We start from the raw sequence: 13,130 nt of genomic DNA, 5'->3' as shown, positions 1-13,130 counted from the left end.
ATATGTAGATAAAATATAAAACCGGATTTTATTTACTGTTTAATTATTTAATATTTCTATGGTTATACATTTTTTATTATTATCTTAAAAATAATATTCTAAATTGTATATACATGTATTGGACAAGTTTGGGCCAAAAGGTGTTATCCATAATTCCCCATAATTAAGTAAAATAATGATAAATGTGTTAAAAATAGAATGATTTATTATTATGTTTAAATTATTAAAAAAATATTATTAGTACTTTATTCGAATATAATTTGAACATTTTTCTTGTTTCTTGACAAATTTGATGAAACATTTTTAACTGTCATATAGTTCATACCGATGTGAAAAACATATTATGAGTAATAGTTCATACTAAACTTTTCTCGAAATCAATACACCACCACATAAACAATTCTACAAATTTGGAATTAAGCACACAATAATGTTTGAAATTAAAATTATTTTCAGTTTAAAATATGTAGAATTAATTTTTGTACCCTGAATTGTGTCTTAAAGCCAATCCAATACCAATGTGGTTGACCAGTCAGGATATTTTTTTTCCATAAATATATTCTATACACTATTTTATTTGGTCACTCCACACCTTAGATCTCCATTTAGGTTATGTTGCCTCTAACACTAAATCTTTATACAATAATTATTAAGATTAATTAGGATTTTCATATATATATTAAATATAAACATTGAACCTGTCATCCGCATAGACATTTAACAATAATAGAAGTAAGATAATAAGCCGATAAAATCAGAAGTAGAAATAAATAGTTGAAAAAATGAAATATAACAAAATAAATATTTTTTTGATCATTTTCACTATGGTCCACATGTTATAAAAGAGCAAAGCCTAACCGTTTTTTCAGCCCTTAATCAATACAATTTAAATAATTTCAAATAAACGAATAACTAACTCTATAGTCGCATATCTATGGAATGCAGTTAATGTTGGAATTGCAAATATTATGTAAAAACATCTGATCATTTCTGCACAAGTTTCTTATAAAATGATTAACAAATTGTGAACTTTACATTTCCCCAATTTGTTAGCTAGTTATTTTCATTTAAGTTATCTTTTTTTTAAATAAAATCGTAATCCAGAGCTCTATAGAGTCTACACATGAGATTGAATGTTCAAGGCATTGTTTTTTTTTTTTTTTATCTTTTTTTTAGTTATTTTATTTTGTTAAACAAATTCTATGTAGATACCCATGTGTTGTTTACTACGTGCAGAAATTAGCAAATTTTAAATATGAAGCCATATAGAAAGTAAGGTTTCCTACCTTGTAGGCACTAGAGGGAAATCGCTGAAACAATGTTGGTACACTTCTTTTAAAAACGTATTTAATATACAAAATTAAATAAAACTATTGTTATTATAATAATAAAATGTTTATAAATTATTATGAAAAGCAAACATGTTTTTTAGTGTAATGTATTTTATTTTCATCTACTATTGCTGCAATTGGTCTCAGGGCCCCTAAAAATTTTTCATATTGATCATGATCATCGTTTTTTTTCTCAATAAGTATTGTGTTATCTTACACGAAAACACATTTTAGGTTGTGTTATTTATCGAAGTAAGACGCAAACATATTTTGATTTGATGTTTTGTATGCTTGTTCAAACAGTTACCTGTTATTCATACACAAATGCACTAAATAAGAAATTTGTCCAAAACATAAACAACATTTCTTACATCGACCTAGTTATATTATTTGAAATTTCCAAAGTTAAGACGATTTTCATTGTTATTATATTTTGGGGCCATTTATTTTTTATCTAAGCAATTAGTATATAAATTGTAGAACAATTGTCAGTATTCCAGATTTTGATTTTAAAATCGTATAGACCAAAAAATTATATTTTAAGACTTATAGAAAACATTTCACTACATCGGCTGGAACCGGAAATGCATTATATCAACTAATAAGTAATGCTTAAATCGTGCAATTTCTTTTAGTTTACCGTTTTGAATATTATGTGTTATTTAGTGTTCGTTCAAATAAGAGTTTCTTTCGTTACCTAGCCAAGATTTTACAATGGGTAGACCGAATAATATCAGACCAAACGCACTTATTTTCGGTTGAATAAATAATAACAAGAAACATTTTGTTGTTGTTAGTTTTGCTCGTTTACCCAGCGTAGGAGGAATAATATAAGTTTTACAATAATATATTATTTTGTTTTTTGATAAAATTTCGATACTCGGCTACGATGAAAAAAATAGTTTAATACGATATGTTTTAAAATCAACTGAAAAAGTTTTACTTATATTTATAAACTAAATTGATCTCTTATCAACACTATCTTAGGAAATACTCCAAAAAATACAAAATTTATAGATAAAAACTATGATGAGTGATGACCTAGTTTAAAATTTCTTTCACACTTGTATAAGCAAGTAAACATACTTAAGTACATATTTTGCAAAATGCAAAACTTATTCTGTTTTTACCGTTCCGGTTGACGATTTACATGCAAAACACTTTGAAACGGTTGTTTTAACAATAAGGTTTACAAGAGTTCTACCATAACTTCAAAGATCGCCAGTAAGTTTTAATACATTTTCCCTATTTTCTATTTTTTTTTTGTATTTAGATTTGCGATAAACTTTTAAGCGTTTAGCTTATTTCACTAATAATATATTACAAAATTTGTACACCGTTCGATTCGTATAGCATGTTCATAAATCAGAAATCGAGCTAAACATGTGTTTCATGTTTTTAGCGCTCTGCAAATATCATTATTTTAAAAATTGTCAAACTAACATTATTTTGATAAAGTACTTCCATATAAAAACACAAATGAATAAAAAATTGTTGTAATATTAATTGTCCCTTAATAATAATAATAATATATAATATATTGTAAATGAAACTTGGTGTCTGGCTGCCCTTTATTAAAATGGGATTTAATTATTATACAAAGTATACAGCAAAGTAAAATCATGAAAAATTCGATTTTAACTTTGATGCGGAGATGAAAAGTTATTGTTTCTACAATGAAATTTTTTTTTTTTACAAGATCCACGATATTTACTTAATTGCTTAACTGATTTCTTTGTCTAGCAATTTTATACATAGATCAGAAACTGTACCTGAAAGATGCTTTATTGGGCCAAAAGTTTACAAAGTATCACCTCTTCTCCTTTAAATTTAAGAAAACACCTAAAAAATGTACATATTTATTTACATTTTTGTACAATTATTATTGGCGTGTCCGGTTTTCTATATTTAATAATAAGGTATCTTTTAAGTTTCAAGTACGATTTCCTATCTATAGACTAGCTACATAAAGATATCGCTTCAGTAATTAAAAAAAGTTCATACATTTTAATCTAAAATCTTCAATACAATAGGCTTTGATGTTTATTATTTTTTGCAGATAAAGATGAAAGGTTTTTGTGTTTTATTATTGTTTGTCGCTGTAAATGTTTTAGCAGATAATCTAGGTAAATATTATTTATTGTACTTTCAACTTTACCCTATTGAGATGATTAAAAATCTAAAAAAAAATGCAATAATTCACTCTTTTTACAGCGTCTTATAAGAAGCAATTTGTCATCACAAGTCAGTAATTTATTTTATAATACAAATTCAACTTTGCGATTAAATATGTGCATTTACTTATTTTCATTAATTTATTATAGATAGACAAATCCAGAAGGTGAACTCTAGTTCTGAATCTGGTGTTCCAGTGAATATGAAAACTGTAATTAAAAAACTTATCGAAGGAGATGCATCAATGAGTAATTATAATTATAATATAATAAAAAAAAATGTATCTAAGCTTAGAAAACTCTGTATTAATGGAAAGTCATATATTCACATATCTCTACGCAAATTTATCAATGATATATCATGGCTTAAGATTAACACCGAATATCTAACCATAAGCTAATCATTATATTTTGTTCTTTAAATTTGCATCACTTTAGAGTTGTTTTCATAGTTTTAACTTAAATAATGTAACATAGCCATGCACATTTCTCCCGAATCAATAATATACATACCGTTGCCCACATTCGCATTAGGTTTCTTACTTAATATAATATAATAATTTTTTTTTTTTTTAATTCATGTTGCCTATTTTTGAGGAGTTTTGTTCAGGCAATATTTAAGAAAAATGCGGTTTTTTATAAAATCCGACCATATCAATTAATTTGCTGGTTAATTTGTGTAAGCTTCAAGGTATTGAATAAATTTAATGTTTTACATAAAAAATTAAAATTCTGTTACATCTTTACAGAATCCTAAGTACCATCTTAAGTAGTCGATATTTTGTCTGGCTTTATGGTCTAAATGTCAAATAACAGACCGCATGCAATTCTCTTGAGCCAATTTAGTAAAAGTTAATCCTGGTCAAATAATACAATAAACAAAAGTTCCTATATCAGTAACTAATCCATTTTTGCATTGTAAATTTTAGCGAGAATAGTGTTTATGTTTGCTGCACCAGGTAATAATAATTTTTCACAAATGCATGGACGTGATTACATGTACAAGTTATTTGATACAATTTTCTCGTTTTTATTCCAGTACCGACAGACCTAAAACACCTCCGGAGTAATTATATTCTTATAAATTTTATATTTAAAATACTTTAAATCGTCATATATATGTGTAAAAAACAAGATTTGTTTTACACTTACATATTTATAGCTATCTTAAAAAGAGATATAGAATAAAATTAATGACTTTTTTTGTTTTTAATTTTAGAATACATAAAATACCAAAAAGACTTGCAAAAAGTGATAACCAAAGTCTTAGGTAGGTATAATAATTTGTAAATACCCAAATTCAAAAATTTTAATTATTCAAATGCCTAATAATTAGTCTAAACAAACTCAGTTTTAGATACTATTATTATAGATAAAATATAAAACGGGATTTTATTAACTGTTTAGTTATTTAATATTTCTGTTACAGGTATTCATCCTGTTCGTGACATTGAAAAAAAAGGTAATTAGGCATTAATTTATTATTCGTAATTCGCCCTAAGACTCAATTGTGAGACTTAATATGGAAATATATTAGACAAGTTTGTGCTATTAGATTTTTTGGTCCTCCATAATAAAGTAAAATAATGATAAAAGTGCTAAAATTGATGAATTTTTATTATTCAAATATTGTTATAAGTACTTAATTCGAAGACAATTTGAATATTTCTCTCGTTCCTTGAAAAAATTTAATGAAACATTTTTGACTGTCTTATATTATGTCATTTAAGTTTGGAGTATGAAAAAATTATATTATTACAATTTATTGAAACTATCATATACTACACTCATAACACGTGCTATTCATTTTTTTTTATTTGTATGAAAAACTGTCATTAACACAGTTATTTATTAATGTGTATAGATTTTGAAAACTGTAAGTTGTCAGACCTTGGAGAAGTGAGAAGAAAACTAATAATTGACGTCTCAAACAATTTGTTGAAAGAAACAGCAATTAGTTTAAGTAAGTATTATATAAAATTATAATAATTTACATATTCCACAACAATATAACAAGAAAAATTACCGATTTCATATTAACTACCCTAATAAGTGCTGATTAAAGTGGTCACTTGTAAATATATAATATTTAGTCACCCCTAGCACATATTTTTCTTATAATAATTTATATATTATAAAAAATCTACTACAAAGTACACGGAAAAGCTCCAAGTTCCATTTATAATGTTTTATTTTTATACAAAAACCTCTAAGTTTTTTAAAAAAAATGTATTATCAAACTACTGTTTGTTGTAATTATCACATTTATTAGTTATGTCTTACACAAAATATGTAGTAACTAGTAAGTCAAGTTTGGCAAATTTCTAAATAAACTTTTTCGTTTTTTAAGATCTTAATCTGCACCCCATATCAAGACGCCAGTTGTGTCGGGTGAAAGGAATGTTCATAAGTATACAAACCCCAAAAGAATATATAACAGAAACTGAAGTTGATGAAGAATGGTGTTATGTAACTGATATCAACGAGGTTGTTAAGAGAATCCCTGGCAAGGGGCCCAAATTGGTTTAGGAAATAAAGATCACTAATATATGGTAAAAGTATTTGCATGCTTTTCAGTTATTACAATTCAGACCAATAATCTTAGAGTTAACTTGCTAAAAATTATACTGTACTGTTATTTTTACTATATTAAAACAACTGTTCCAAACTGCATTTATTTCCAAATTTAATGTACCTGTCTTATAATAAACCGTTTTACTTACGACTATAAACTCATTTGTTGCTTTTTACCTGAATTTTAATTGTATTTTTTTTTTTAACCGTCCTATTTATTGGATTAATATAATCCGTCCAAGCGCTATGTCTCAATTTGGATTATTATTCGACATTATTTATTTATTGCTAAATTTAGCCATTCTACACTCTAATGAGCATTTTCTGGAATAATCCAGCAAACGTGTATAAGGCTTTCTCTTAGCTCACCTCCGGCATCCAGCTGGACTATCTCTTAACTCCCTTTTATCTCTTATCATTACTCCATTATCTCTAACCTTATATAATATGTACTTGGTAACGTTCAGTGTGATGCAGGCACTCCCAGCTCAAATACAAAATATCTATGTTAATAAAATTTGGTTTATAGATAGGGATACAATTTTTTTTTTTTTTTTTTTGGACTCAATGCATAGATAAAACTTAAATAATTTTTATTAATAACGACAATTTTATAGGTTTTCCTCCAGTCTATTTCTCAAAATGCCAATAACTCCATAAATATATTGTGTTCAAAACTTGTTATTGGTGGGTCTTTTTTTTACTAACCGAATATTCATGAAATAATAAAATACATAGGTATAGTAAAAACATTTAGTTACAATTTTCACTAGTAGAACGGTTATTTTCTAACGTGTACAGAACTCTTTAACCAGAGACCCTGATTTAGGTTATCTGTGATGACCTAGTTTAAGCTTTCTTCCACACTTGTAAAAGATCATTTCCACTATGGTCCACATGTTATAAAAGAGCAAAGCCTAACCGTTTTTTCAGCCCTCAATCAATACAATTTAAACCATTTCAAATAAACGAATAATTAACTCTATAGTCGCGTATCGATGGAATGCAGTTAAGGTAGGAATTGCAAATATTATGAAAAGCCATTTGAAAATTATACCTACTTATAGAATGCAGAGTACTAATTGTAGTGCGCGGAATTGTAATACTTATCCGATCAATATTATATTTTCCTGCTAATTAAATATTATTTTTTATTGTTGTCTTACATTTATGGTTTTAGTGGAATGTTATTACACTATTAATGGCATTCTAATGATGACTCGAGTGACAATAACATCATCTACAATTAGCAAGTAAATTTATAATTTTTACTATGTGCAATACAGGTGCAAGTCACTTTGTGGCAGAACGACAAGACCATGTGGTCAATTAATGTTGAAGTGTACACAGTGTTCATTACCAACACAATTGTATAAAAGTACAGAAGAGGGATACATCTGAAAACCAAAAATTGTGGTAAAAATCAACAAATGAGTTTATAGTAGTAAGTAAAACGGTTTATTATAAGACACATTAAATTTGGATATAAATGCAGCTTGAAACAATTGTTTTAATATAATAATAATAATACAGTATACATTTTAGCAAGTTAAGTCTAAGATTCTTGGTTCTAAATAGTAATAACTGAAAAGCATGCGAATACTTTTCACTATATATTAGTGATGTTTATTAAACACACTAAATTATTTTTATGTAAAATTAGCAATAATGGTCCCATAGGCATTGGTTTTCATAACAACCTTGTCTATATTAGTTAGAAGACACCAACAACCTTCAACTTTAGTTTCTGTTATATTTGCTTCTGGAGCTTTTATACTTTTCACCAATCCTTTTAATCGACACAACCACGGCTTGTTGTTGTAATAAATTCTTCCGCCTTAAAAGTTAAAAAAAAATGTATTTAGAGATTTGCCAAACTTATCTTACTATTTAGTAGTTAAAATATAGCAAACCGTAGTTTCTAAATTTAAAAAAAATGTTGTAGCATTTGTATAAAAAATATTACATTGTAAATGGAACTTGTAGCTTTTCCTTGTTTATATATAAACTATTATAAGAAAAATATGGGGTGTTAGGGGTGGCTAATGTCATCACCTATTAGGGTGATTAATATGACATCCGTAATATTCTTAATATTGTGGATTATGACCTCTTACAATTCGTGTAAGACAATAGCTGTTCGATGGCCAAAGTTTATCGGTTTACCATCTTGCAATTCGCAGTGCACTAGTCAAAAACAACTTCCCATAAACGTCATACAGAGTGATCAATTTATCGTTAAAAGTTAATGATAATTTAACCATCTAAGTTTTAAAAAGTACTATCAAAAAAACTATATCGGGAGGGTGTAGGTTATAGAACACTTCTGGATTTGTCTATCTATAATAAATTAATGGAAATTATTAATTACAAATATTTAATCCCAAAGTTGAATTTGTATAATAAAATAAATTACTGACTTGTGATGACAAGGTGCTTCTTATATAACGCTGTAAAAGAGTGTATTATTGATTTTTTTTTAGATTTTCAATTATCTCAATAGGGTAAAGTTGAATATACAATAAATAATAATTACCTAGTTTATTATTTTCTGCTAAAACATTTACAGCGATGAACAATAATAAAACACAAAAACCTTTAATTTTTATCTGCAAAAAATAATAAATATCAAAGCCTATTGTAATGAAGATTTCAGATTTAAATGTGTATTTAGCTTTTTTTAATTACTGAAGCGATATCTTTATGTAGCTAGTCTACGGGTAAGAAATCGTACTTGAAAGATACTTTCCTAAATATTTAATGTCAAATTAAAAAAAAAGCTATTTTTGAATATAGAAAAATGGCCACGCCAATAATAATTGTACAAAAATGTATTTTAAAACAGGTCCGTGTCGCGGGACACGCGTTTGGAACGAAGTCCCTTTCGTATGCAGGTTTCGTATAAATTACCTTATGAGTGATACCGGGTTCAAATCCGGCTCCCCTCTCAACACTTTTTGCATTTTTTACAACTTTTTTTTTCAACTTTTCTGGTAATTTATATTGCAAGAAGTCTAAAACCTTATAAAATATTTATATTTTTTTACTACAGAATACATTTTTACACTTTAAAGTACTTGATAACCTACATTGCATTGGGTTTTTCGAACCGAAAACATTTATTAAATGACGAAAAAAGTTGTAAAAAAATTTACAGAAAATGCAAAAAGTATTGAGAGGGGAGCCGGAATTGAACCCGGTACCACTCACTCCTGGGAACCGATCACGTTCGACCGCAACACATTTACTTAACGATATTTTACATGAAGCTTACCAAGTGTTTTTATTTTAATTACCATAAGAAAATAATATTAGTTTAACAATTTTTAAAATAACGATATTTGCAGAGTGCTTAAAAAATGAGGCACATTTTTAGCTAGATTTCTGATTTTCGGACATGCTATACAATATGAATCGAACGGTGTAAAATGTTTGTAATATATTATTTGCGAAATTAGCAAAACGTTTAAAAGTTTATCGATTATCTAAATACAAAAATAAAAAAATAGAAAATAGGAAAAATGTAAAAACTTACTAGCAATCTTTGAAAGTATGGTAGAACTCTTGTAAACCTATTTGTTAAAACAACCGTTGCAAAGTGTTTTGTATGTGAATCGTCAACCGAAACGGAGCAAGCGGAATCTGTTTTGCAGTTTTCAAAATATGTACTTAAGTATGTTTACTTGTTTAAACAAGTGTGAAGGAAAGTTTAAACTATTGTCTTCATAGCTATTGGTTTTTCAACCGCTCACAACATTAATGTTTTTATCATAAAATTTAAAAAGTTTGACCGTGTATGATTTTATGTCCCATTGCAATCCAAATAAAATATCTTTAAGGAGAATTACTATTTTAGTATGGCCAAGGGTTTCAATAAAAAAAAAAAAAAGTTTTATCCGTTACACGAAAAAAACATTGAATTATGGATCTGTTTTTGGTTATTTTTAAGATAGTATTGATAAGAGATCAATTTAGATTATATGTATAAGTATAACATTTTCAGTTGTTTTAAAACATATCATAGTAAACTATTATTTTCATCGTAGCCGTGTATCCAAATTGTATAAAGATACAAGAAAACAAAATATTATATTATTGTAAAACGTATAATATTCCTCCTCCTACGTTGTGTAAACGAGCAAAACGAACGACTACAAAATGTGTTTCTCGTTATTTTTTATTCAACCGAAAACAACTGCGTTCGGTCTGACATTATTGTTCTACCCAGTGTAAAGCCTTGGCTAAAAACGAAAGAAAATCTTACTTGAATATACACTAAATAACATATAATATACAAAACGGTAAACGAAAATAAATTGCACGGTTTAGGCATTACTCATTAGTTGATACAATGCATTTCCGGTTCCAGCCGATGTAGTGAAATGTTTTCTATAAGTCTTAAAATCAAATTATTTGGTCTATTCAATTTTAAAACCAAATTCGGAATACTGACAATTGTTGTACATTTTATATACTAATGGCTTAGACAAAAAATAAATGGCCCCGAAATATAATAACAATGAAAATCGTTTTAACTTTGGAAATTTCAAATAATATAACTAGGTCGATGTAAAAAATGTTGTTTTTGGTTTGGATAAATTTCTTATTTAATGCATTGGTGTATGACAACGGGTAACTTAAAATGTGTTTTCGTGTAAGATAGTATAATATAAGAAAAGTATAAGAAATATAATTAATTATAATTTCAATGAAAAATGGACTTTTTCATGGAAAATAAGTACTAATCCCTTAACTGAAAATTTAAATTCCTATTTGGAAGTAGTGTTAATGGAAGCTCCCTTCTTTCACGTCGTCTTGTTTAGTTTCTATTTCAGCTCATTTACCTATTGTTTTATTGTATACAGTTTGTAAATATTGTCTTTATTTTGATAAAAAAAAAATTGTAAAAATGGCCGAAGATACTAATAATTTCAACCACTGCATCAGCCCCTAACCTAACCTAGCCTGTTGTTTTTTAAATTGTTCTCAATTGGCAATGTAAAATATAAACAGATATTTTATCGAGCGTTTCAATTGAAAATCTATTCATTTGCTGTTAAACCGAAATTGTTATTGTGTTTTCTGCTGTTGTTGTGGTTGTAACTGTTCTTATTTGTACAAACGTTACATATGCGAAAATATTTTACTGAAAAACAACTTATTTTTTTTGTTCCATATAGGTCGGTACTGTTAGTTTTTATAACTTCACGCGAATTGGTGTTTTCAATATTCCACAGTATTCTTTGTCCCCACTTATTATTTTTCTGTTTCAATACATATAAAGCAATTTTCATAGATCAAATAGATTTACACAATACCAGTATACCTTGGTAACCTCTACTTTAAGTATATTTTTAATTCCTGAAACTACAAATAAAGAAAAAAAATTAATTAATCCCACTATTTTTCAAAACAAATATACTTTGCTTAAAAGTTAATTTAATATAATATAAGTCAACGCTTAATTATCAAAATGTAATCTATAATACTTGATATTTACGAAGCGATTTAAAATTATATGTGTATACATATATATTTTATTAATTGAATACAGGGGATTTTTTTTGTTTTTACCCCCCTCCAAAACTAATTATTTTTATACAAAACTTATGTAACTTAAATGGTAAAATATATATTACTAAATTTTTAAATGAAGGATATTATACTAAAAATGCATTTTTCAGCCGAGTTTGCAACCACGAAAGTATAAAATTACACACGGAAACCCCGAAATTTCAACAACCCTCCCTCCTCCTGGGAAAAAGGCTGAATGTTTTTAAAACTTGTTTGGCGCAATTTCAAGATTTAACAACTAATAAGTGAAATTAATTCCAAATTTGTGTGGAATTTAAACAGTTTCCAATAGAAAAGATAGAATTTTTTTCTTTATTTCACTTTTCGAAGCAGTTTTAGGGATTTAGGTCGGGAAAATTAAACCGAAGGTATATTATCTAGAACAGAACTATAACATATACAATTTTCTAAAAAAAAAAAAACTGTGATCAAACTTTTTTTATATTAAGAAAAACCCCCCCAGAAAAGGGGGAAATTACACTTTTACTGTAGTCAATTTCCAGGTTGCTATGTGTGAGTGAGTAAATAGACAATGAAAATATTTGATTTTTATGGTTAACAACGAAAATTGTTTAATTGAAATTGTTTATTAAATAGTCAATGTCCACTGGTTTCACCAGAGATAACAAAAAGTGAATACATTTAAAACAAAAATGTAACCCAAATCATATCCACTCTTAAACTGAAAATTCATTTTTGAGCACATAATTGACATTAGGTACAATGCTATTATCGATATTTGTTTTTTTATCTGTGATTACTGGATTGCTCTTTGAGGCCCAAATTTTGATTTCCAAACCATAATATGTAATGTTTTATTTTATGCGCTGAATTTTCGTTATATGTTATAAATGCGTAAACAACACACGGTAAGTAAAATTTTTTTGACTATTATTATATTTTGGGTCCATGCATTTTTTACTTGAGTAATATTATTTATTAAAACTCATTTTCTTCATAGCAATAGTATAAGTGACTTATTAATTAAATAAGCCGTTGTCCAATTATACAGATTAAATAGTGTACTTATATATACAGGGTGACTGGTTAATTCTGCCCCAATCAGTTTTATAAAAAATAAAATACGTGTTGGGGCAGAATTAACCAGTCACCCTGTATATATAATGTGAAAAAACAAAAAAAAAACCGTACGAGTTTTTCAATTAGAACTTTAACTGGCTATAATTTCAAGAAAAAGAGTCGGATCGAGTTGAAATTTATAAGAAATATTTATTTAGTATGCCTGCAAACGTCAGTTGTATCAAATTTTAATTAAACCTATTTCCAATTTGAAAGTGATTTTATCCGAGAGGACTAGTACAGTAGAGTATAGGCATAATGGAATCAAAGCCACTAGGGGACGGAGAGATCACAGGTCTACAGGAATTATTATAAATAAAAGCGATAAAATTGAATAAAATCACTTTTAAATAAACGCTTTGATGTTTATTTGTAAATACAGAATCTCAATTTGATA

The 13,130-nt window shown here is 27.2% G+C and overlaps 1 protein-coding gene across 1 annotated transcript; it reads left to right on the top strand.

Annotated features, from left to right (window-relative positions):
- The first annotated feature begins 2,513 nt into the window (after positions 1-2,513).
- LOC126842564 (uncharacterized) lies at positions 2,514-6,051 on the top strand. The gene is made up of 10 exons (XM_050579603.1): positions 2,514-2,555; positions 3,391-3,457; positions 3,546-3,575; positions 3,656-3,754; positions 4,435-4,464; positions 4,545-4,571; positions 4,725-4,775; positions 4,935-4,967; positions 5,370-5,468; positions 5,856-6,051. The coding sequence occupies exons 2-10, from the start codon at positions 3,397-3,399 to the stop codon at positions 6,032-6,034; spliced, it is 609 nt and encodes a 202-aa protein (XP_050435560.1). The 5' UTR covers positions 2,514-2,555; positions 3,391-3,396; the 3' UTR covers positions 6,035-6,051.
- Positions 6,052-13,130: the final 7,079 nt, after the last annotated feature.

The sequence above is a fragment of the Adelges cooleyi genome, unplaced genomic scaffold, assembly GCF_023614345.1.
Source record: "Adelges cooleyi isolate 19-005CV unplaced genomic scaffold, UGA_ACOO_1.1 ACOO_flye_CR_arks_rails_tigmint_CR_PRNA_55, whole genome shotgun sequence".
In the NCBI taxonomy this organism is placed as follows: domain Eukaryota; kingdom Metazoa; phylum Arthropoda; class Insecta; order Hemiptera; family Adelgidae; genus Adelges; species Adelges cooleyi.
The sequence above is the reverse complement of the archived record's forward strand: the minus strand, read 5'-3'. Positions and strand labels throughout refer to the sequence as shown.